The sequence below is a fragment of the Diadema setosum genome, chromosome 3 (assembly GCF_964275005.1).
Source record: "Diadema setosum chromosome 3, eeDiaSeto1, whole genome shotgun sequence".
Taxonomy (NCBI): Eukaryota; Metazoa; Echinodermata; class Echinoidea; order Diadematoida; family Diadematidae; genus Diadema; species Diadema setosum.
The window spans coordinates 16,127,640-16,155,305 of record NC_092687.1 but is presented as its reverse complement, the minus strand read 5'-3'; the positions used below and the strand labels follow the sequence as shown (position 1 = coordinate 16,155,305).

General features: G+C 37.3%; 1 protein-coding gene across 1 annotated transcript; it reads left to right on the top strand.

The window, feature by feature from the left end:
• Positions 1–732: 732 nt before the first annotated feature.
• Positions 733–22,644, top strand: LOC140246651 (beta-1,4-galactosyltransferase 4-like). Its single transcript, XM_072325990.1, has 7 exons — positions 733–880; positions 3,660–3,737; positions 10,230–10,498; positions 18,897–19,013; positions 20,807–20,994; positions 21,491–21,715; positions 22,485–22,644. The coding sequence occupies exons 1-7, from the start codon at positions 733–735 to the stop codon at positions 22,642–22,644; spliced, it is 1,185 nt and encodes a 394-aa protein (XP_072182091.1).
• The last annotated feature ends 5,022 nt before the right edge of the window (positions 22,645–27,666 follow it).

The window sequence follows — 27,666 nt, the reverse complement described above, 5'->3', positions numbered from 1 at the left end:
TGTAAAAATGATCTTGATGTAACAAGTGAACAAAAATTTGAGGCCCCAAGAACCGCTTTATGTCGTGCTTGCATAGTGCCGAAGTTACTCCTCCCCCCCCCCATTCCTGCTGAACCTTATTTCACTGGTTTTGACCTCTTTGCTACCATACGATGAAGTTTGTTCACCCCCCCCCCCCCCTCGTGAGCACCCCTTTAAAGAGTAACGCAACAATGACGACAACAACATGCAATGTAATGGTTAGGGGATTTCCCACCTTCCAACCCCCTACCCTGCCCCACCCTCACCCTATAACCCCACGTACTCAAGCACATTTTTATTTGTTTGTTGTTGTTTTTTCACAAGCAGTCACTCTGTATATAATCATGTCAACCTGCTGGCAATCACCTTATAGGGCTCCTGTTTTGAACCATATTCTATAGAATACTATGCACACTAGAATTCAAGAAAGACATTTAGAGAAACTCGTGAAAGAAAAGGGTAACATCCTAATACCTGTGATAGTTCAGTTTAAAGTTATGTATGAAAAGTTGAAACACTTGTCTATATGATTATCTATATCAATTTTGCATTATTTTGCAAGGAGTTTTAATAGTCAAACTTGGACTTGGGACGTTCTTGAATATTTATGTATTTTATTTTGATTGCAATGAAAAAAAAAATAAGACAAAACTAGCACAACACGTTTGTGCACATGATAAAGGGTGTCAAGATAGGTCTGTCATTGTAACTATGGGCTCTCCACTCCAGTGGCGGATCCTCGCGTGGGCGCACCGGGCTGTAAAGGCTCTCCCCCTTCACGGAATTCCTGGATCCGCCGCTGCACTCTGTGTTCAGTTGACTAGCGGGGAGCTGAAGGGGGAAATCTCTGGCGTGATAGGTCGGAAAAGTCCAAGTCTGACCAGTCGCGGTCACTAAACTATTTTTTAGCATGACCCCTAACGTCCTTTTAGACGAGGGGCGATTAAAAGTGATTACTGCACGAGAAGGGGCCCGTAGCAATATTTATAGCACCCTTGAAGCGGATGATCATGTATAGACACAGTGACTACACACCAAAAAGAGTGAGATTATATACACTCATTATTCAAGTTCACTGTCAAGGCTTAGAGTACTAAAGAATAAAAACAAAAGAAGAGTAAACTTTTCTCATGAATTGGTAAAAATGACGAGGTAGTTTGTTGTTTAATTTCCTCTGTACCGTTATTCTGTAATAGTGACGTAATGAACTGTTGAAGTCCTCTCATCCAGCGATGGCAAAACTGAAACTTTGATAAGTCATATCAATTTTATTTATGAACGGATCGACCGATTTTCATCCCACTTTGCTGATGCGTTCTACTAATATCGCTGTGCACATTCACTCAGTCCACATTATACACGCGTTTTTGACATGAGTAGCATTCCTTTCAATAGCTGTGAGTTACTCGTTGACACACAATCGCCCCTTACAGTCATCATTATACATTGATGAAAGGTGAAATCTGATCAAACTTCCTGCAAATGTTGCAAATTAAAACAAAAACGACATTTATACTCTGCAGGGGGACATGACCCTTCGATAGTTTTGCGACGAAATTTTCATGATTTCTAGTGTCATTCTCGGTCATTTTCTTGTGTTCTTGTGACGTCACACGATACTGACTAATCGTTCCACAAGCACCGTTTCTCATTCCGCTGAACCTTGCATGACCCGGCGAGGTAAAAATAGTCTTCCCGGCTACTGCCGGATTTAGGGTTCGTCAGATCAGGGGAAAAAGAGAAGACACCCAAAATAAAATGAAAAACAAACAAACGAAAGAAACAGACGCGAAGACAACGCATTTTGTTTACCGGAGCAAAGGTGGATTTTAAGGGAAAAGGCGGATTCATTTTTACTCCTAGTCTCTTTTTTTTTGACGATTATGAGCATTGGAATAATTGCAATTGCATAGTTGCAATGCCATTAGTAGCGATGAATTCGACAGTATAATCATCATTATGATAACGATGAAAAGAAAATTATGTTGAGCCTTATTATGAAAATGATATGAATAATAACAAAGTCAACAATTTCACCTTGTAGATTGGACAAGCAGAATGAAAGACGTTTCATCAAAATCAGGATAAGCTGTTGTCACAAGACTTTAATATAAGAAAGCATTCAGTCCCACATTTCCAAACGTGCCTGAGCGATCCAGAGCGAAATCCAGAGATTTTGGAAAAGGTATATGAAACGCTATGTAAATGTATCCACTGTTTAATTTCATTCATTTCATTACATTTTAATTTCCGACGAAAGTATACAATATGACATTTGCATATAAACAAAGTAAAGTACAATGCGACTTTTGCATATTCAAATGAGATTTAAATGCACGTCATTTGTTTGCAATGAGGCAAAACACATTTTTACGTAGATAGAGAAATGTATGGGTAAACTATCTGGATCGTATCAAAGAAATAAAAAGTCAGAAATGGAGTGCACTGCTAAAAAAAGCCTAGCTTGTAGAATGCAGTTCCCTCGTGAATAGTTAATTGGTGTAATAATGTAACGAAACGATAAGACATATTGCTTGGCAAAACAGAACATAAAACAAATACGCAGACAACTGCACACACAGACAGAAACAAAGCAGCTCTCTTACATACGCGTGGAAAGGAAAGCGTGGAAAGAACTAACACAATTCTTTACGGAATGCTCCCAAAGCAAACATTGCCACCTCATTGAATACGACCTCGCGACGTGGTTCAAAGGATACCAGAACGGACCACACCTGTGCCATAAAATTGACCTGAACGCACCCTTGACAACCCACATTCACGTTGTGTAATAACTTGCGTTGGTATTCTTGTTAAAGTTTAATGTAAGTTTGTAGAGCAAGTCTTTACTTTTTTGCGGAATAAATAAAAGAGCATACAATTTAAAGAGAAATTAAAAGTTCATTTGATGAAAATCAGCCCAAACTGTATCATCCCTTTAAAGGTGCTCCCATTGTGTCACTGGCCTAAAAGGTGCAAAGTTGCACCCGTGAAAGTGCTCTCATGTGACACTACTAAAGGTGCAAATTTGAACCGATTTCACTTAGATAGTAAAATAAACTCAAATTCTTTGTGAATTCTTCCGGTCTAAAAAATGAAAACAATATTTATTTTACTTCCTTTCAAAATATTTTACCTTAAAACAAGTAATGTAATTCGTCACCTAAATGATTAATCTCACCAATGTCAGATGGAAAATGAAAACAAACAAGTAAACAGGCGTTTATCCCGTAACTTCCATCCTTATCCTGGTGTGCCATGCCCATGACAATGTGTATAAACATTATAATGGCTGGACAGTGTTGATTCGTGTGCTCATCTACCTAGATACATTGGACCCCCCCACCCCCCCCCCCTTCTCCATCTCCCGGTAAACATTTGGGCCGCATGTCATGGCAATTCCTTTGAATCATTGATTTGTATGAATTCCAACAACGACCAAAAAATTCTCGAGACTGATTGCTTTCTTAGTGTAACATAAAATCTTTTCCCCCATTCGATAGCGAGCTATTATAGGCCTATACCACGTATACAAGAAATACATTGTAAGCCTGTCATACGTTTCTCCGCACTAGCCCCGCGCATTGTTCATTGTTATTACTTTGGTTATTATCAGTTATTCTTTTTTTTCCTTTCAGTTGTATCCTACTGCAATGGCTCGAGAGAGATGACGGTTAAGCAGGGCTTTCCAAAGTGTACATTAGGATCACCAGAAGGTAAGCGTATGTGTATTCATTTTATTTCTTGCATGATTGAATTAGACAGCGAAAAGAAAGCAAAACGAAAGAAAAAAATGCACGCTTTGTTTGTTTTGTTTGTTTGTTTGTACATTTCCATCTGTGAAGATGGCTGGATAGCCCATATTCAGCTCTGTTAAGCTGGTCTTCCATGGGATCCAGTTGGATGTGAGGTGAATGTAAATGAGTTCAATACCTGCCGACTGTCTGTTTGACGTCACCAAGTTTACACGCAAGCAGGTCGCATAACATGATCGGAATGTTTTGGCATTTTTCTCTTTTTTTTTCTTTCTTTTTTTTCCAGGCATGCGTACGTTTATAGCTAGCTAGGGTCGTGCGTTTATAGCTGGCTAGCTGTGAGGACGGGTGCGCGCGCGCTATGTGGTGAAGCACGTGGGAGGTAGGTTGCAGGCCCTAGGTCTGATCGCATAGGCCGAATTCACGAAGGTGGCTTGAAGCTAGACCATGGTACAAAATTTTGTACCATGGTCTAAAATAAGCGTGAAATAGGCGTACCTTTGACATGCGCGTTTGCTACTGGACATCTGTTAAGTTACGCAATCTAATGTCAATCGCAGAAGAAATCTGCAAAAACCATGGTTTTTGCTATGGTTATGTTTATGGTTTTTAGTGTACATTTTGCCAGTATCCGTAGCCTACTGCAGGGCATTTGTATACCCCCCCCCCCCCCCCGAGGACAATTACCTCATGCTAAATAGGGCCTACTGGTTAGTGATAAGTTGGTTAGAGTAAAGATTAGGATTAGGTTTAGGGTTAGAGTTTGGGTTAGGGTTCGGATAAGGTTCAAAATAGGAGCAGGGTTAGGGTCAAGGGAATGGTCTGGGGTAATTGCCCATTGAGTAATTGCATGCACTAGACCCAATATTGCACAAGAACCTGGTCTCATGGTGGTTTGGTCGCCGGTACGACCTTAGGTCGTGTATAATGTGCGGCGGGTTTCATTTGGTTGTTTATTCATTTCTCTTTGTTTGGTTTTTAAACAAATGGAGCTTGCCTTGCACGGTTTCAGGTCACTGCCTAGTATAGAAAAGAGGTAATATGCGTCAAACGCAACGAAACAAATCCAAGGACAAACCTGTCTTATTCTTATTCCGAGTGGGTAACTAAGCGGGAACTTCCATTGCCATTCAGACACAATGCCCTCACTCGTATTCACACACATACACACACACACACAAAAAATTAAACAAATAAAACCTAAACTTTGGATGACATCCATTTTTCCCAAAACTTGAGAAAAAGTTAACACTGACTACATGTACTACGTGTACATCGTGAAGGCTTGGAATGTTATTCGGAGGGAGGTTAAGTTCCGCGACAAGCGCCCCCTTTTGATAAAGTGCTTTGAGAAAAATGCATGCCATCAATTTTGAATTTTCCGTTGTAATCATTTTCAAGCATTGGTATTAAAATTCACACTTTATATCATAATGGGCCTACCCTGCGATAGAACCCTATCGTACATATACATGTTAGTATTATGTTATTCGCGTATCATGCTACGCTTGAATGAGTGAGTGCGCATGCGCGTGTATGTGTCCATCTGCGCTCCATGTAATTTACCACTATCATGCTGTCAGTATTTCATGTCCGTTTTTCTTTTGGGGGCTATATGCTTAATACGTATCATCAGCTTCCTTTCAAATTCTTTTCCTACGAATTTCTTTTCTCTAATCTTTCGCACAGAACAGACAACTTAACTTATAGTGGAGCGCATAGCTTGAAAAATTGAAGGAATTGTGCATTTTATGATAAAGCACCAAATTTCGCACACATGTTGACAATGACATTTGAAATAAATTCAGATATTGGGTCATCGTAAATAGCGCCCTCAACGGCCATAGCAGCCATTTTTTTCAAAATGGCCGCCATAAATGCCATTTTTGTAAAAATTTACAAATTTCAGAAGGGAAAATCAATTAAGATTTTGCAAATGTATCGGAAATAGCATTCAAAATAAATTCAGATATTGGGCCATCGCAAATTGCGCCCTCAACGGCCATGACAGGGATTTTTAAAATGGCCGCCATAAATGCCAGTTTTCGTAAAATTTTAAACAATTTCAGAAGGGAAAATCAATAAGATTTTGCAAACGAGTGGGAAATAACATTCAAAATAAATTTAGATATTGGGCCATGGCAAATTGCGCCTCAACGGCCATGTCAGCCATTTTTTCAAAATGGCCACCATAAATGCCAATTTTCGTAAAATTTAAAAATTTCAGAAGGGAAAATCAATAAGATTTTGCAAACGAGTGGAATAAAACATTTAAAATGAATTTAGATATTGGGCAAATTGTGCCCCCTAATGGTCATGGCAGCCATTTTTTTAAAAATGGTCGCCATAAATGCAATTTTTTTCTCTGAATTTACTAATTCCACAAGAAAAGTCAATAAGATCTTGCACTCAATTTAAAAAATTTCGTTTGAAATATATCTTGCGCCTATGTTTAACATTATTGTAAATAGCGCCCTCAATGGCAATTGCAGCCATTTTTCAAAATGGCCACCATGGATTCCATTATTTCTTATTTCCTGATTTCACAAAAGGAAAAGTCAATAAAGTTTTGCACATAATTTGAAAATCATGTTTGAAATAAAAGTCAACAAATGTGTACATAAATTGAAAATCATATTTAAAATCAAACAATATAATATCTAGGTTGCATTAACTGTAGAAATTGTTCCTTCGCAAATTTTCAAGAAGAAAAAAAATGCTTATAACGGTAATTGCAGCCATTTTCCAAAATGGCTGTCATAGATGCCATTTTTCTTTTATGAAGATGTCCTAATGCCGAAGAAGACAATAAACATTTTTTTGCGCAAGTTGACAATTACAGCAATGATGAATGCATATTTTAGGTGGCAAACATGAAAAATTTCCGAAAAAGAGTAATATGAATATCCAGGGATAATGGTGCCATGTATCAACTTTGACAGTTACACCATATCATTGAATATATGGGACTATATGACGTGTATTTATTCTAAAATGTAACTTCCTAAACATTCTTAAGACATTCTTAATGGCCTTTCATTTTACGAAAAAAGTTAATTTACTTTATGCTATGCTTCCATAAAAACACATGCATTTGATATCCATACTGTTAGCCGTCACACGCGAAATACTGCAATTAGAACTAAACTGAAACATGAATTTAGAACTAACCCATGAATGAAACCTTTTTTTTAAATTTAAATTTCTTTGAACACCAGATTGCATTAGATGTAATTGCTCTTTAGCAGTGTGTGGAGGCCATTTTGACAAAGAGCTGCCATAGCCGTTGGGGACGATGTTTAAATGGTGGCTCAATATCTTCATTTCAAATTCAAATTCAAATTCAAACTTGAATTTATTTGAATGTCTTTTGTCAATTTGTACAAGAAATTGTATTGTCTTCTGGCATTATCATATTTTCAAGAAATAAATAGCTGCCATGGTCGTTGATGGTGCCATTTGTAATGGCCTCATATATTATTTTCTTTTGAATATAATTTTTAACATATGTACAAATTTCATTGATTTTCTCTCTGAAATTAGCAAATCTTTCCCCCCCAAAAAAAAAAAAAAAAACGAAAATAAAAAAGAAGCAGACATCCATGGCGGTCAGCATGGCCCTTGAGGGCGCCTTCTAAGAAGACCTTATACTTAAATTTATTTTTGAGCAGAATTTTCAACTTGTTTGCAAAGTCTTATTGACTTTTCCTTCTGACATCAGCAAATTTTTGGGGAAAAAAAGTGGGGGGGGGGGGGCATCCATGGCAGCTGTTTGAAACTTGGCTGCTATGGCTGTTGAGGGTGCACTTTTGGATGGTCTATTATCAAATTCAGTTTGAATGTAATTTTCCACCTTTGTGGAAATTCTGATTGACGTCTGCAACATTTTACGAAAAAAAAGACATTCATGGTGGCCATTTTGAAAAATGGCTGGAATGGCCATTGAGGGGGCAATTTGCAATGGCCCAATAAGTTTACTTTTGAATGTAATTTCCTACCTGTTTGCAAAATCTCGTTGGCTTTCCTTTCTGATTTTAGTAAATCTTTTCGAAAATATAGCATTTATGGCGGCCATTTTGAAAAATGGCTGCCATGACCGTTGAGGGCGCAATTTCCGATGGCCCAATATCGAGATTCACTTTAAACGTCATTTCCCATTTATAACCAAAATTTCATTGACTTTTCCTTTTGAAATTAGCATTTTTCTTAATGAAAAAGTGGCACTTATGGCGCCCATTTAAAAAAAAAAAAATGACTGCCATAGCCATTGAGGGCGCAATTTTCAATTGCCCAATATCTGGATTTATTTTGGATGTAATTTCACGCTTGTTTGCACAAAAAAGAAAAAAATTGGCTTTCCCTTCTGAAATTTGCATTTTTTAACAAAAATTGGCATTTATGGCGGCCATTTTGAAAAAATGGCTACCCTGGCCGTTGAGAGCGCAATTTCCGATGGCCCAATATCTAGATGTATTTTCAATGTTATTAACATTTATGGGCAAAATCTTATTAACTTTTCCCTTCTGAAATTTGCAAAATCATCGAAGAAGTGGCACATTAGACAGCAATTTAAAAAATGGCTGTCATGGACGTTGAGGGCGCAGTTAACAATGGCAAAATATTCAAATTCATTTTGAATGTAATTCCCACTTGTTTGCAAAATCTTACTGGCTTTCCCTTCTGAAGTTAGCAAATATTTTGAAAAAATGACATTTATGGCTGCCATTTTGAAAAATGGCTGCCATGGGCGCTGAGGGCGCTATTTCCGATGGCTCGATATTAGGAATTATTTTGAATGTAATTTCCCATTTGTAACCAAACTCTTGTTTACTTTTCTCTCCTAAAATTAGCAAATTTTACGAAAACATGGCATTTATGGCAGCCATTTTGAAAAATGGCTGCCATGGACGTTGAGGGCGCTATTTACGATGGCCCAATATTTAATTTAATCTGAACGTGATTGTCAACCTGTGTACGAAATTTGGTGCTTTTATCACAAAATGCACAATTATTCGGCTATGCCGCTCCACTATTACTCTATAAACTCCCCCCCCCCCCCGCGATTATTTCTTTCATCGCCATGCACCATCCATATCCTGCATCTCCAACGTAAATGACTATAACAGTAATTATGCTTTAATAGTTCCACGTTCACCGTGCTACCCACTGTTTACTAGAATCGTTCTTTTCTCTCAAAACAGAATTCCATGTGTAACTCGACGCACTGCCTGTGGCAGTTTCAAACTTACATGCATTCTGACTGCACCATATAAAGTGGATTGTTGACAACAAATGAATAAAAAATGAGATTTGCTATAGGTATCTGTGGAGGTATTCTGAGCAGGGCTTAAAAGATGGGTAAAGGCGATGTGATGAGTGAATCCCTGTGGACTGGTTAACAGAGTACTTATGTCTCATGCTTGTTGATATTGTGAAGATCACATTCGTTTGGCACATCTCGAATCTTAACACACTCTAAAGAATAAAAATGGTAAATAAACATTTGAAAGGTTATCGCTCCTCCAACCTTCTTGTAAATGTTAGATTCAACACTCAAAATGTTAGAGTTAGTATTTTTGAAATGGTAGTTCAACATATCAATATATGTTACACGCAACATTTCGAGTGTTAAAAATGATATATTGAGTATGAAATTTAACATTCAAGGAAAATGTTGGATTGATTGGATTGATGTTGATTAACCATTTCATTTTTAGAGTGCAAGTTTCAGATTTCACTTATCGATCTAAAAGAGTTAATCTGCTGATCTTCTGGGGGATTTCTCCTAACCTTAGTAAGGTGTATTGTGGATTCGGTGAATGCGGAATTATAATAAAGCAGTTGAACATAACAATGATGAAGAAACCTGAGGACGAATTGATAACAAAATCTGTTCAAAAGTTGTGAATGTTTAACGTCTGAGATGTAATTCATCATGTACTGTCATCTCCCGACAGGAAAGTTACTACAGCTTGTGACGTCAGAATAGTGCTCTTTTTAAGAACATAAAGAGATAATTCCTCATTTTATATTTATTACCACTACAAAGTTCATGTCTTTCTTCCATCTGAAGGCAGGAAGAAATTGATTACCCTTAACACAGGGTACTAATGTCAGTGACGAATCAAGGGAATGTGTATCATTACATGTAATAAGGAATAACATTTTGCGGCAACGTTTTTTATATCGTTTCGACATCACAAATTGCTGTAGACTTCTCAGATATTAGGGCACATGGGTTTAAACAAAACTTAAGCGATACCCCTTTGACTTTTAAGTAATCTTTGAACGACTTGTCTAAATTCATTATGACATTGTCAACGCATGTCCATGTGTGCATGCTATGTTTCAGTACTTGGAATGTACAGTCATGATAGTGGACGTGTTCTGTGTATGCTTTGTTCTTTGTCTCATTATAATACAAACTGCATATTTTTTTTCTCAATCCGACAGATCTCAACTCCCGGTATGAAGTCAATATAAGCTCGATAGATATGTCAGTAATCGAGGATATTGTCTTCGGAGAATTGAAGGGCTTTGCCGAGATGTACGTCGATCAGGTGGCGAGTAAGATGATGGCCGCGTCAGCTGTGGGTGGCACTCCGTACTACAAGAACAACACGGAGTTCAGAGACGCTGACAGCAAAAGCCTTCTGATTGGGAATTACACCTACCTAGCCGGCGGTAGGTGGCGCCCCAGATATTGTCGACCACAAGGAAAGGTGAGGGAATGCTTTTGTGTGTGTGTATAAATAATTATTGCCTTGATCACATTGTAACGTACATGAAAGAAACAATATCTTAAAAGTATTGTGAAAATGGGTCGGAATGGGTTCAGTAAAAAAAGTAGGGTAATTAGCCCATGGAGGGCTTGGAGATTTAGAGAGCAAAAAAAGCACATTATTCTAACAGTCCCCTTCGTTTTTCAAAATCAAAATCAAGGTTGCATGGTTCTATATGGCCCTCATTGGCTACTACCAGTAGCTTCGCATAATAAGTATAAAGAGATGCTTGGTGGTACAAAACTTCAAAATTGCGTTAAACAAATACATACTATACTGAACGTTTTCGACGTGCACTCGTCGGAGTAGAACCGCACGTATGAAACAGACGCGAACATAACAATATATACAAAACGAGCAAACCATTCAAGCGAGCGAAACAGTGCGTACGTTGATTGGCTGACGTCAACATGAGTCAGAATCTAAATCAAAAGAGCGTCAATGTGCGTACAAACTCCTTTTGCCTGCATAGAATAGGACTGGTCAGCTGAATGAATGTAGCCTCAAGCACTGTTTCGCTCGCTTGAATGGTTTGCTCGTTTTGTATATATTAATATTGTTATGTTCGCGTTTCTTGTTTCATACGTGCGGTTCTACACCGACGAGTGCACGTCGAAAACGTTCAGTAATATGTATTTGTTTAACGCAATAAGTAAAAAGTAAAGTTGGAAATTAAGTTAGTTATCAATATATATCATTCCGATGGCGTAATTCTTCACACAAAAATAATATCAGGGAATGTCTCTTGTTGACCGAATTTACCACATCTAATTCTTCCTATAGAGAGTGGGACAATAGTGGAGTGCTCAAAAAAAAACCAAAACAAAAAAAAAAAAAAAAAAAAAAAACTTGTCCACACCCGTCTTCAAGTACAACAAAACAGACTTGATCATAAACATTTCGGTGGTGACGACATTGTTTTTCAGACACGAAAAATGTGTGCTTTTTTTTTTGTTTTGCTTGCTCTCCTCGATCATTTTTTTTTTCTTTTTTGCACAAGCACAGCTTTGTCATTGAAGGACTGGCGATTATGATTGTAAACATTATATGCCAACATAGGAGAATGTTGATAAGCCTACCTTTATTGGTGTAACACTTAAAGCTGTTGTTATGTTTATGAAAAAAAAAGGAGAAGAATGGGGCCCTATTAAAAGGTAATTTGCCCCGGACAATACTGACATCAAATAAGACGACATCATAAACAGTTTAAACACCATCAATATTGAAAACTATACACTATACAGTATCATGCTAACATAATGTTATTTATCATTACAATAATAATTGATAATTACGATAACAATGTATTGTGTCTCCATGAGGAGTTCATGATAATAATGATAAGTGTTTCTGTATAGGGGAGCTCATGGTAGGAAAGAATGGTAGAGTAAGAAAAGGAATAGAGAAGAAGATAAAAAGCGAGATGAAAGTTCTGAATTTGATTGCTACTGGTAGCCATGCATGGTTCATAACCTGCTGGCATTGAACCAGGCTTATACACGGGTATTATAGAGTAACTTTGGTTTTAGGGGTGCACACCCTCTATACAATGCAATGAGCAGTGTATGAGAAAAACAAAAAGTGACACTATACCAGTATTGTATTCTGGTATTTTGATCTATCAGCTATAAAATAATATAATCTAATCTATATGTTTTTCTGTGATCTCTCCCATAAGCAAGTGCTGAGAAGTGATCAAAGATAATACAATGTCTGTGTGAGATATCGAATACAGGGTTTTATTAGATATACCTCCTTATGTATAGGGATTGTTATGAGGGGTGTGTTGTCTACGAAATACCTCCTCCGCTTACCATGCTATAATCACAATACTAGTATATCGAGTTTGATAGCAAAACAAGTTGACTCCATTTTTGCTAATTTAGAATATTTGCAATTATAGCTGATAAAAGCAAAGAAAATGATGCTATGTAACAAGTGAGGAATTTGCTCTACATGATTATGGATATACTGAAATTAAATGTTTGAATACGACGCCTAGTCCATTTTCGATTAGAATCCTCAGATCAGTTCTAACTTGGATACCACTTTTTAAGTTAATCACACATTTCTGAATGCCTGGGCTTAATTTTTTTTACCAATTTGAATTTGAATTTCAATTCATGTTCATATTTCTCAACGAAAAAAATGCATGAAATATAACAAAGTATGATGATTCATAATGTACAACTTGGATATGCAATAATGATAAAAAAAAATTGCTAATGTGGAACATTGCGGTCGATGTGTCAGAGTTTGGTTCAAAGTAAAAATGCGATAAAGAATTATAATGTAACCTACTTATCAAAAGCGTTGGTCTGAACAGAGGCCCAATGTGATAAAGTACGTCTTCAACAATGCGCTTTAAGATGCAATCAACTCTCGATTTTGAGATATCAGATTACTCGACGCACTGTATTGTCGCTACTATAGACATTTGTAGTTATGTATAGCAGGTCATTATACCAGAGTATAAAATTATGATGCTATGACTATGATATACATCTACGGTCATCGTATACAGTTATACCATGTATACACTTAATACAGAATGAAGGCTACCATACCATGTATTATACACTTAATACAGAATGAAGGCTACCATACCAGGACCTTATGAAAATACGTATACGAAGAAACACGAACAACACATAGATCTTCATTTGTTGTGTCCAGGCTTTAGAAACCTCCATCAGTCCATGATCTAATGATCGTATTTTTTAATATTTATATAAAACGTGAGGCTGTCGTTGATGTAGTATTACATGTACTACATGTATTACATGAACTGATGTATCTAATGATCAAATAGGTAGCCTTTGTCAACACTAACTGGGGAGGCATGCTATTCCCCTGTGCTCTCATATACGACATGAAGATACAATGTACTCTTCGGTTCTGCAAATTAAGCTTGAACGTGAATCATATTTATTTCTCCCTGACATTGTAGACCTATCTATTCGACCTTCGATAGGAGCCGTGTCAGAAGTTTATCATCCCATTTGAAGACACTTTCTCATAGAACTTAACAGTGTAAAAGAGGTGCTAATATTGTTATCGAAATTACTTTGAAACTGCTTTCGTTTAATTGTTTTCACACAATACATGTTAAACCCAGTTACAAAAACATACACATGTACATACAATTACAGTACTTTATTGCAATCGTAACAATGACCACACATGACGTCATTTCAGTCATGCAGTGTGTATTAATTGTGTGTGTGTGTGTGAAATCAGTGCATCGACTCGTTACATGAATAATGTTTGTATTGGGACAAAAGTTGAATACAACAGTTAGCATTCTGAATGGTCACCGGAAAAAAAAGGGGTGGGGCTTTAATAGCTGATTTGCATCTGATCTGCATTGAATTATAGCAAACGCATCACGCTGATCGACATGGCCATTATGGATAATCAGAGCTTCTAAAGTAAATACAACGATTCGCCGAAGAATCAGAGTTTACTCAATTGATATTCATCTCATCTACATTGAATTAGGGCCTACATATCATGCTGTCTGGCCGTGATCAGAGAATCTAACGTGAATTCAAACGTATCGATTCGCCGCGTATAGGAATAAGACTTGACTCAGATTCGCAAGCTGTGCGATCTGCGATGGTGGCTGCCATCATGCCGGGTACGCCATAGGGGAGGAAGCTTTTCTGGATTAGACCGAACCATGCAAAATGCGCTCCGCTAGTTATCTCACCTCCATGCTGGAAATCTCCTCTCCCTCCCCTCATATTTCTCCCTCTCTTTCTCTACCCCCACCCTTCTCCATTATATTAAAGGACAAGCTCACCTTCATATATACATGTGATGCAGCAATATAAGTAGAACACATCAATAAAAGTTTGAGGAAAATGGGACAATCCGTTCAAAACTTAAGAATTTTCACAGTTTCTGTGCAGTCACTACTAGATGAGAAGATTACTACAGTTGATAATGTCACACACGTAGAAGGATATAAGGAAAATATAACGAGAATTCCACAAAATTTTATTTTGTTAAGTACACATTTAGAGGCAAGTCATGTGCTCTCCTATTATGCAAGAAAAGAGAAAATATGTTAAATTTTCTTTACATCGTTTTACACGTCACAAGCTGTCGTAGTCTTCACATCCAGCAATTGCGCAAAGAAAGTTCAAAAATTCATAACCTTTGAACGGATTATCCGATTTTACTCGAACTGTCACTAACATGTGATATTGTTGCATTCTGTCAATCCACATGTTTATGAAGGTGCAGCATGGCAAGAGGGGGACCTAACTCCGCGTACATTTTAAAGCGAATCATAATGGACCGACTTCACGAAGGTGGTACAAATGAAACCATGGTTTAAACCATGGACAAAAACCATGGAGCGCCAAGTGTCGCATGGAATATTTCGTTACGATTTCAGTCATTTCGTCGATGAAATGATTATTTTGTAGGGAAATGGCAACATTTTGTAAGTAAATGAACATTCCGTCTACGACATGATAATTTCGTTAACGAAACAGTCATTTTGTTAACGAAATGACCAATTTCGTAACGAAATATTCCTTACGACACTTGGCGCTTAATGGTTTTTGTCCATGGTTTAAGCCATGGTTTCATTTGTAACCCCTTCGTGAATTCGGGCCAATGTGGTAAGGTTATGTGATCTCAGCGACGGGAGAAACACTAAAAAATAGCAAAAGAAGGAGAAAGTTTGAGAATGTTTATACAAGCCGTTCAAGCATTCTGTTTTCGTAAAGTCTATCTTATTAATCCGTTCACCGTCTTTTCTGAATAGAACGCTTCCGCACAAAACTTGATGTCACACTGCAAATATTCTTTTTCTAAATTCACCAACTCCACATGGTGTATACTTTTGGTAAACATAGGCTTCTATACTCCTTTACACTCTGAATTGGTGTGTCCTCACATTAGTAGCAGGATGACAATGTAGCCTCTTGTCAAAGACTGTTCTCACACACTTAGGGAAATTAAGGAGGGCAGTGGGTATACTCTCTAAATTCTTTAGATTGAGATGAGGAGCCAATCCAAAATTAGATTGAAAGTCTACATCAAATAGATTTTAATAGAAGTTAGTCTTTTTCTCATTTTTTCTCTAATTCTGGATTGGTCCTTCACCACAGTCTTGTAGATTGATTTCCATTCTGAGGAATTTAGAGGGTGCGACGATATGAATGTCAGCCTGGGAGAGAGGCTACGTATGTCTATGATTCAGACGGGGGACTTAAGGAGATCTCGGATCGTAAATCTTCTGCCGGCTTCAACTGACGCGTGACGTTCACTTATTTCGTATCGACACTCAAATGTACCCTTTCCTCCCTCCAGAAACTCACACGCCTTGCTAATCTCTGAATAGAAGAGGTTAAAGGCATTATTTACCATATGCAGATAAAACAAATATCCAACTTTAGTGCATCAAAATACTTCTAAAATGTGAGTCAGGGATAGAAACAACCAATGTGAAAATTTGAAGCAGCATAATCAACGTTAAATATTGATAATAATAATAATGATAATAATAATAATAATAATAATAATAATAATAATACATCACATTTGTAATGCGCTTAATACAATGTTTCTAAGCGCACAGGGAAGAGACGAAAGGAAAGATGAAAATTCGGGAAACAGACAGGTCAAAATATAAGTAAGAATAACATGACATAAATCAAATGTGTACCAGTAATTAAACACATACAATAATTGAATTACACTCAACACATTAACTTAGGAATATTGATAAATATTGATAATTGATTGATATAATTGATTGATTGATTATTTGATTGATTGATTGATTGATTGATTGATATAATATAAATAATTGATAAAAATATTGATAAATGTACAAAATGTGAACACTAAGTATAATGAAAATATTTATAGCCTAAACCGTCTACAGTCAAGGTTTATTGAGAGAAATTGCGATATCCTCTTATATTTCAGGCTTTATTGCAAAATATTTATATGATAGGATGATTTGTGATACAACTGACCTACACATATGCATCAAATGTGATATCTCAGTCATTTTTAGATCACTGATCCCAAAGATAAACAGTACCTGTAATGGGGGGGGGGGGGGAGGGGAGGGGGATTCACATTCAAAAAATAACTTGATTAGTAGTTTTCACGTTTATGAAACGCGTATATAGAGATATAACGTGTGCAAAAACAGAATGTAGAAATATATGATATATGACAAATTGTATATCAAACATTCATGGCTCGGTTCACTTGTACATGCGTTACGGGATACAAAGAGTGTGTAAATTGCTTGGAATACGTTCGTTTAAACGTGTCAATAGAGAAGTTCAGTTTAATGACTTGTACCACCGAAGTCATGTCATGAATAAAGAAAAGGGGCATTATGCTCAGCTTCTAAGCTCTTTAATCATTGTTAAAAATCTTCCTTTAAGTCTTAGGACAATTAATCATACCAAAATAATCATGACAGAAATTTGAAACAAAAAAGAATGGATGATCTCAGTAACTCATATCTAAAAGTCAATTTTGGTATAATTAGATATTTGCTCACAGACAAGTCAGCCATTTTTCTTGTTATTTGTCCATTGCGTGTCACTTCCTTACCTATCTGTATTGTGATACATGATCGTCCATTTCTTTTCCAGCATTTGTATATTTGTGTATGTAATTCTTTTCGTCAGGTCTCATTTTCATTTCTTTTGTACATTGTATGTTAATACTGTTCTTATTACTATTTATTTGTATACGTTCTGATTACATTTTATTCATTGTAACTTTGTTTGTAAACATACGCTTTGTAAATGAAATTTTCACGGCCTCGCTGAAAAAATAGTGAACAGCAGAAAGCAGGCGTTTTATCCTTGATTAAATTACCCAAACAAACAAACAAACAAACAAACATACTATGACATCTGATACGAGGTCCTCTGTAGATTGAGAAGATCTCGATTGGAAAACACCGGCGCTCCATGATTTGGTTGGCAGGCGAACCGTGATGTAGGAAATCTTTTCGGCGAGAACGTGCTGAAAGATATCTTTCACACTTATACTAATTATTACCCGATTGCCGACCCATTAGACGTATCAGGGCAATAACCCTCCCCACCCCCGGACAACTACCCCCCCCCCCCCCCCCATCCACCGGCTAAAAACTGATTATTGAGAAGGTCAGAGTAAAGGTTAAGGTTATATTTTAGGATTAGGGTTAGAATTTGGGTTAAGATTAGGATTAGGTTCAGGATTAGGATTAGGATTAGGGTCAGGGGAAGGGTCTGGGGTAATTGCCCAGGGGGTAATTGCCCTACACCCGTCTCGACCAACAGGTTCTTTCAGTCAAAGTGCGAGACGCGTTCATGGTAAAATTAGATGATATGAGCCAAGCAAAAGTCCCCGCTTGGCAAATGGACAGGTGAACTTTTGGCATTCATGTGCACCATATGCAGGTCACTTAATTAGCGAAAATGCTGTACATTTCAATACTGGATCAACGTAACAATGCCATCCTTGGACAGAGGCCGACTGGGCAATGGCACAGCGTTACCTTAAAACTGGACGAGAGCCCGAAGTCCCATTTTCGCACGAGATAGAGCTAGGGCTATAAATACAGTTTTTACGACGTGCATTCATCACTTTCATAGAAGAAGATCTACGCCTTTTGAAAGCACTGGTCCCTCTTACTATAGAATATGCCCTGTCAATGACTAATCAATATGCGATCGGAAACGCGTATCATAATATTATACTCCAAGGATATCATACGTATATAGTTCGGTTTCGAACTCACACACGTATATGCTCTCTGTTTTGTTTTTTGTTTTTCTCCAAGCTCATCCAAACTTGTGTGTTGTAAAAGTAGAGTTTGCCATAACACGTCTTAGTATGTACCCATGAGTGTTCTGTGAAGGGCGGTGTTGATTTTTATACAGTGTCAATACAGTCAAGTTGCTTGAAACCACACACACACACAAAATAATGATGATGATTGATTGAATATGGCTGGAAGTCCATCAGTCGTGTTTCGCCTACAGGCATTAATCGTTATGTCTTGCTCTATGTAGTAATGTACTACATGATGTATTTACAGCTTTATTAATTTGGTTACTGTTGTATGCCGAAATTCGACGAAATTTCAGTCACTTTCAGTACGTGCCTCATCGATAGAATGAATCTACCAATGATTTTGTGTATATCTTCTCTTTTATGTTTTGTTTTAAAAAATGAGATAATTGATTGTAACATCTTGATACGTTGCAGAAAATACCTTAGTAAAACGATTCAATGCGACTAACACTACGCATGATTATTAAATTTATTTTTTCCCTGCTGTTTCCCCTTTTGAATGTTGCAGGTTGCCATAGTGATTCCATACCGAGACAGGGCGGAACATCTCGCTATCTTATTACGTAATCTACTACAAGTCCTGACCCTCCAGAACCTCGAATTTGGAATATTCGTTGCTGAACAGGTAGGATCATTGACCCTGATCACCGCAAATGAATTCAAAGATATGTTTCTCTTGTGTGTAGTCCTATCTTAGCTTTCCTAATTTTAAAGGGCAGTTCCACAATGTGTAAATTTGCTTCATTATACGTAGGGGAAACTTAGTGGAAAGGACTAGTGTTTCAACAAAGTGAGAAAATTATGGAATGCCAAAATGTTCATAATTGTTACGTTCAGATGATGATCCTTAATCTCAAGGATGAGCTAACTTCGAGAATAATGTCTATGGGGTGCCAAGTGTCGCATGGTCGATGAAACGTAATCGACGGTGCGACGCTTGGTGCCCCATAAAACTTATCCTCGAACTTAGATTATCCTCGAGGCCAAAAATCACAGTCTGAAAGTAACTATCATAGTTTCATCGAATACACTTAAAGTGGTTTCAAGATAAAGAAGCTATCTCCATTGTTCCTATTCTGTCCGCGTCCTCTTCACAGAGCGGCAGAATAATGCCGACAATTCGTAGTTCGCTCAGTCCCAGGTGACTATAATATGGCAATATTCAGTAATCGGTATCAATTCGTTAATTTTTTTTTTTTATTCTTAGATTCTTCGACGTTTGCATTTTCCTTCTTCATGATTTGCCATTCCTTACAACTGTAAAATAATTTCATGAAAGAATTCCCCTTCTGGGAATCTACGCCATACAAGCAACGCTTCTTTATGGATGCCTCTTATTTTTATGTCCTAATTTATTTTATTTGTTTTATTTGACAATTCACTCGTTTTAATTTTTTGTTAAGTATTGGTTCGCTTTATTTTTTATACCGTGAAATATGGAACAATGAATATAAACAACTATAATTCGTCATTGTGCCGTCCATGAACTTCTTGCAGTGTATAAGCACGAGTGCTATTCCGTTAAAAAGATAAAAACAAATAAGTTTTCCCCTTGGAACCTTTCAACTGCAACATTCCCGTCGCGCATGGCCTAATTATCATTCATTGTTCTATCTCTTAACGCTGGCAAAGTACACGCTTGAGAGGATAGTAAGCCGCTATTGCAGATTGGAGGCAGGCATATTAAATTCTGTATCCTGCTTACAAAACTATTGAAGAATATTGTAGACACACCAAATTGTCGCATATTCATACAACGTCTGGATATAGGACGTATTAATATCATTCTAGTCACACACAACATCCTGCTATACGATCCTTATATGGCAGCGTCAGACCTCACACACTGTCATGTTTCATGAGAAGCTCATGAATATGAATGAGCCTCTTACTTGCGCAGAACGAACTTTGCGAACGACTTTGCTCATTGTGTTTTTAAATGACATGGGATGTATTGTGTGGTTCGCGAGAAAACCCCGCCTACGCATACGACAATTTGGTGTGAATACAATATTTGAACGAAACAATACTCAAACCATCGTGTCGTATAAAAAGTCCCTTATCCATACGACGTATATAATATATACGTGATATATATATCCATATGAGAACTCTCCTGTCAGAAGGGGGAAGGAGGTTGTTTCTCGTATTCACTGGGCACATTTTTATATTGCTGACAGGCAAGAGACCCATAGCCATTGGGAGAGTATAATCATATCATAATCCCTTTTCATGGGTAGCTCTATCTCGTTAATCTTTATTTCCTGTTCATATGATGACGTCACTTTTGCGTTTCAGTTGTGAATTTGATCAATTTGCACCAACATCAAATTGCACAAAAGGGGAGCAATATCATATCTAATTCACACATTCTGAATGATAATAATGAATCCCTTGTGTGTTCACCGACGTACACAGGCAAACGACGGAACGTTTAATCGCGGGCTGATGAAGAACATCGGGTACTTGGAGGCAACTAACTTTGGTGACTGGGATTGCGTCATCTTCCACGATATCGATCAGGTGCCGATGAGGGCGACAGCATCGTATGGCTGTGAAAATATGCCGCGCCATCTCTGCGCCTACCCAGAGGAGATGGGCTTTAAGTAAGTTTGGTGTAAAATGCCACTCCGTCTTTGATTAGATTTCCGTGTACACAGAGTCAAAAACAAACAAACAAACAAACAAACAAACAAACAAACAAACAAACAAACAAAACAGACAGGATATGGTTATGATAGTCCGAATAGTATCCGGGATACTGTCTTCAATTGTGGTCTTCAAAGCTTTTGTAAACACAAGAGTGAAAATTCGATCAATATCGGTAAATCAAACTTTCGCAATTTTTCTTCATTTCCTTTTTTTTTTTTTTTTTTTTTTTTTTAGGACTACACGATCACCGGAAAAGTGTGAGGTAATGAAATCATCAGCTCAGTCTTTCGCATACTCACATCAACCGTTCGGAAAATGTCTTTTAAAAAAGAAAAAAAAAGTAAATAACGAAACCTCACCTTCCACTATAACTTATTCATGATTTTTATGTGTTTCATTTTTTTCGCTTGTCACAGGAAAGTTTATAATGTTGTTTCCCTACTTGCCTAGATTGATGTATGGCGCTATTTTCGGCGGTGTCGTGGGGGCGTCGGCTGAGCAGATGAGGCAATCGAACGGGTACTCGAACGTCTACTGGGGGTGGGGCGGGGAGGACGACGACATAAGGGCGAGGCTACACAAAATGAAGTATAAGATTTACCGGGACACCACCGACGGCTACTTTAAGACGCTACAGCACAAGAAGAAGACGGCCGATCAAATTTGCAAGGAGAGGTCAGTTCGTCTAGCTATGGAGTAGGTCTGTATGCATGGTCATAGCAAGCCCCATAGCTTTGTTCGTGCAGGGGGGGGGGGTGCTGTTAAAGGGTCATTGATCTCCCTCCCACCCCGCCCATCTCCAAACAATCAAGAGTATTGTTTACCATTGGGAGCAGTGATTCAAAAGAAAAAAAAATGTTCGAGTTACCACATTTGATGCATATGTGTAGGTCAGTTGTATCACAAACATCCTACCATATAAAAATTCTGCAATAAAGCCTGAAATATAAGGAGATATCACTTTTTTTTTTCTCAATAAACCATAATTGCAGACGGTTTATTCTAGAAACAATTTTGTCATAACCATTGTTCACATTTTGTGTATTCAAATTGATTATACTGATTAACATTTTTACATTAGTTCTCTATACCTCACATTTTAGAACTATTTTGAAGTACTAAAGGTGAGTTTTTGTTTCATCTGCAAATGGTAAATAATGCCTTTAAAAACGTTCCCAAGCTCCTTTGATATAAAACGTCATTCTTAACTGGGAATAGTACACCACATTAGCCACCTCAACAGCATTTTGTAGTTATAAATTGGTAATCTGTCATCACTCTATTGTAAATTGTTGTATTCTTTCACCTTCCCTTCCTTGTCCTCCTCCTCCCCCTCCTTTTTCTGTCTAGGAACATCCTGTTCATGATTTAAAAAAAAAGTGACATTACTGTAGTCGGCCTCCTCTCATGATTTCTCTGAACTGTTCTCTCCTCCTCTATCCAGAATTTGCTTCCTGCGACATTTTTCGAAACGAATGCACTGGGACGGTCTTAGTAGCGTGCGGTACCGGGCGAATGTCACCCTAAATCTTCTCTACACCCATATAGCAGTCGACGCCAAAAAGGAAACGTGGAACACGTACGAGTGCAAGAACAAGAAATAGTTTCCGCGAATGAAGACTTGAATAATATGCAGGTAAATATCGTATTATAGAATGTAGTTAATTAAGTTCAACAATGGTCTACATCATGCAAAGCATAGCAGACAATGTTGGGAAGGGAATACACGTTACAAACGTATATTGTTATGCGGTATCCTCATTTAGCGCTAGCTCATCTACTTCGTTGTCTTGTCCTCCTCCTTCTCCTTCTTCTTCCTTCCTTCTTTCTTTCTTGCTTTTTCTATCACTTTGTTGCTTAAAGGGATGGTACAGTTTGGTTGACATGGGTCTTCAGATTTTGTACCTGTGTATAATGATGAAGAAAAACTACTTATGATATACGAAAGATATAATTCTCAAAGATAATCAAAGTTTATTTAATGAAAGTTGGCGTTGAAATGACTTAGATATTCAAAGACAAATCGGTCGTAATAAACGTTCTTATTCTCCAGCAATTTAATTTTGTAGAAGATGCTGCAGCGGCAGAGCACGAATACACAAACACATACACAAACGTGCACACAATTTATTTTCAAATACTCCTTTTTTTCTTTTTCATCATTTAGAGTTACATAAACAGCGTAAAACAGTGGCAGATAAAAACAGTATAGTCCCACAGGAATACGAGAGATGATAACAGTTCTCTTTATATTTGTTTTGACCCTTTTGCAGGGTGTTCGACAAGACGGCAGAATGTTGAGATTTCACCATTTTGAGGCAGAAGCATCCACAATATCCTGACAGAGTCCTAAAACGTCGCCGCAGTGCAAACAACAAAGATTTGGAAGTGAAACTTCGCGACACAAGGCTGGAAGGCGTCTACATTAGTTCCATGCGTGGATAGTTCTCAGAGTTTGGCCAGTGATGTTATGACGTCATAAAAGCATCGCATTCAACGTGCTTCTACGTCTTTGCCTTTGTTTTTGGTTTTGTTTGTTAGTTTTTGTTTGTTTGTTTTTTGTGCGACGTCTGAGCGCGATGGATCCCCAAATGGAAGAATCTGACTGGCTTAAGCCCGTTTGCGCAGAGACTTCGAATGTCGTGGAAACTTGCCGTGGAATGCACTGGGAGGTGTTGGCGCTTTTTGCTTTGTCGATCATCTCATCAACTTTGATGAACAAAAGTTGTTGCGCCCGTCGGAACTGCTTGTTGTCATACACAAAATGAATGGGTAAAAATCTGTCGGTCCCTTTCAAACCTGCTTCCTTGGAATACTAACGGCATTCTGCTGCGTTCGTAGCAAGTGCTTAGAGCGGAGATAAACATTGATGCATTGGGTCCGATCAAACTTCAACAAACTGCTGATGGCCCAAGAGAACTCAAATTGTGAATAGATTATGATCTTTTTTTTTTGCTTGTGTAGCTGTTTTTTTTTTTATTGTGTTTCTTTTTCTAATCGTGGGTCTCGGATCTTTGAAACAGGAAAAGCATGTGGATTGCGTCACGATTAATGACAGTCATCACAGACTGTAGTAAATACTACCTAAATTCAAGCTTCCTCTTGTATTCAATGATTTAAGTGCGTATGAGAGTCACTGTGTAAAATATTATATGCTCATAATATTATGACATATAAGCTCTTTTACACCATTTATATAGATTTATCTGTCTATCTATATTAATATATATAATATTATCTATGTGTATAAATGGTGTAAAAGAACTTGTAGGGCATACGATCACGGCAGTTTAATATGATTTATTGTCCGTGCATGAGTCGATGTAAAATGCAGGAAAATATACGTTATAATTGGTGTGGGTGTTTTTTGTTTTTTTTTTTTTTTTTTTTGGCGTCGTTGGCTGAAATAGATTCACATTTTTTTCCTTTCCTCTCTCTTTCTCTCTCCTTTTTTGTCTATCCATTTTCAATGAGCAAAACGAATTCTTGTAAATGTGTGTGAGATATCGTGTGTGTCGTGCGTTTCGCCGTGCGAGGCGTAATAAGAGTTTCAAATATTTTGTAATCGTTATAGTAATGATTTTGGTACCGCTCTTTCGAGGTCCCGGTGTAGTCTTAATTTCAGCGGTTTATAGGCATTATTTGCATGATGCATTCCAAACCAAACTAGCGTCTCTCAGGTTGGTGTAGATACAGAGTTAAAATGATGACAATAATGATGGTCAATGATCATGCTCATTTTATCAACCAAAAAAAAAAAAGGTAATGGACAACAATTCAATATTAAATCTTACACACAATGTCCATGTTAGTTATATTTTTCTTTTCTTTCAAGAAGTGACCAAAGTGAAAATGCCCACACGAGATATAAAAATAATGATGTTTAGATTCTGTAACACTGCAAGATTATCACTATCATGGTCTCGAATCACGAATCACGAATCAGATTCTGTGGCAACAACGACAATGTACAGTCCTGATGGTATAAAGCGAAATAAGAAAGAAGGAGTACGGATATGCTAAAACAATGTTTCCAGAAAGGGAGACACTATGTACAGACACACGTGTACTTTTTTGCAAAAATGTTTAAAAAATAATGATATCGCAAAACTAAGACTATTCCACTGGAATCTATTTCAAGATCTATCATTCTATTGCTATGACTTTTCGTTTAGACCCATATACCTCAGTAGCTCCATGAGACAATTCAGTAACTCGGCAGATTATACACGAATCTACACAAAGCAATGGAAGAAATGAAGAGAAGAAGAAGAAAAAAAAAGAGCTTCTCATATTAAAGTCCACATGAGAAGTGGCAAACTTTTCGATAGCGCCCTCACTCGGTCTGTTCAGATGTCACTGCAAGTGCTGACGTCACGCAGCCTCCGATACTGTCGAGTCTTGCGCGCAAAAGCTGCGACTGAATTCTCGCTTGTAGGCCTAAAATGCATTCACTGTGAATGATGTAATAGTGTGGCGCGTATCCAAAAATTCCACTGTTTGTATAATCTGTTCAAACGATAATAATGCCTTTGAATATCGTGCCTATACTGTAGATGTGTAAGTCGTATATATAAGAAGTCGTCATCTTTATCATGCGAGTGTTTTAATGAAGGTTGTTAGCGTAAACAATCGTAATAACAGTAATGTTGTCTTGTATTTATTCCTGTCATCATGCCATTGTCGTAATTCATGATTGTTTGAAATCATATGACGATTAAGAATTTCTTCAAAGTCCGAGGAATGTAGATGTCGAGCAATCGCATATTTTTTGTTTGGATTTTTTCCCGCCGCATTTCTCTTCTGCGAAGTCAGACGCTTTGTTGGACATTCTGTGAAGGGAGGGGGGGGGGGGGGGGATGGGCAATGTTGCATGAATCCATGCTGTTACTGAATCATATGTGATTCGTTGTTGGGTATCGGTGGACTCTCTAATGGCTCGAATTAACAAATGTAATTTTAAATCAAATTAATGGTGTGAATGTAGTCCATGGATTATAAAGAGAGGGCGAAATATAGGCTTATCTATCACACGCGCGTAAAAGCGCGCGTTTGTTATAGGATATCTGTTGGCGTGGGCGAACTGTCACACTCATAAATATGCAGACGAAATTTGCATAAATCATGGACGACCGGTAAATGTAAACCAGTTTGGTGACTTCGAGCCATGTGGATAGGACTATATTGTTTGGGATCGTGTCCATGTTCAAATAGATAATATTATGAATCGAGGGTCAGTCATTGTCAACATCATATTGACCTCATGAATATGATTAGATTTGCCATAGTAGATATGCACCTGCTGTTCATTACCCCCTAGAATCCTACCCAGTATAATTCCCGTGCATGCTTTTATGTTTCTATCAAAATGGGTTAAATGCTTCGTTGCCAAAGTAGGAAGCAGTTGCATTTTTTTTTTTTTATATAAACTACTTTATTTAATGACGATTCAGTAAGTTTGACGAAACCCAAATATTTTAATCAGGACACAGTGTTACATCATAACTTTATGAGTCGATACCTACCTTTTTGAATACAATGGTGACTGGCATACCTTTGATTATTGATGCAATAAACTACAGTGTGTTGATCAAAGCAATATTGTGTAATACGTCCTTCACGTTTTAGACCCATTGTGCTGTACCAATTTAATTATGCATTCCTTAGTAATTTCTGAACCAGCTTCATGACATATTGTGTTGCCCAATGCCACTACATGTAAAGATTTGGGACTGTTTGTAGAGCGAAAAAAAAAAAACAGGAAGAGGGGAAGGGGGAAGAGAGGGAGATGACAAATTACAATATTGAAAGGAGAGGAGATGGATGAAGAACAGGAGAAGGAAGAGGAAATATGATGTGATATAACATAACATAATATGATATAATATAATATAATATAATATAATATAATATAATATAATATAATATAATATAATATAATATAATATAATATTATATGATATAATATAATATAATATAATATAATAATTATTATATTATTTATAAGTATGTTGGGGAAAGAGGAGGAGAAGGAGAAAGGGAAGAGGAAGAGGAAGACGATGATAATGATGATGATGATGATGAAAAACAAGACAAATCAGGAGGTTTTCCAGAAGGGAGAGGAGAATGTAAAGGTGCAGAAAAAGAAGAGTGAGAAGAACAAGAGGTATAGAAGAACAAGATGATGAAGGAGGTAGGCGTACAGGAGTATAATGACGTATTGAAGGAGAAAGAGAAGATGAAAGATAAGAAAAAGAAGAAAAAGGAGGAGACTGAGGGAAGGAACAGAAGATGAGTAAGGAGTAAGGAGGAGTTTTCTATATCCAGATGAGTCGGATGAATTCAAACATGTTGAGTTTATAGAAATAAGAATTTTGGTGGTGGATTTGGTATGTATATTTGAAACAACCTGAGATATTTCATAAAAGAACAAACTGAGTGTCATGGCTGAATCTGGGTTTTTTTTTCCGAGTTTGAATAAGTGAAAATTAATACAAAGATAACAAGGAAAAGTAGAAATTACGCGGTGCGTAATATATGTCCCCGCCGGAAGTAGCATTTAGTAGCAAAATGTACAATATAGGTAAAAAGATGAAGGTCAAAGGTCAAAGAAGTCAAAGGTCAAA

Coding starts and splice junctions, on each gene's coding strand:
- LOC140246651 (XM_072325990.1), top strand. CDS start 733: ATGGGCTCTCCACTCCAGTGGCGGATCCTCGCGTGGGCGCACCGGGCT. Junction 19,014..20,806: donor GAATATTCGTTGCTGAACAG/GTAGGATCATTG, acceptor CGACGTACACAG/GCAAACGACGGAACGTTTAA. Junction 21,716..22,484: donor GATCAAATTTGCAAGGAGAG/GTCAGTTCGTCT, acceptor TCCTCTATCCAG/AATTTGCTTCCTGCGACATT.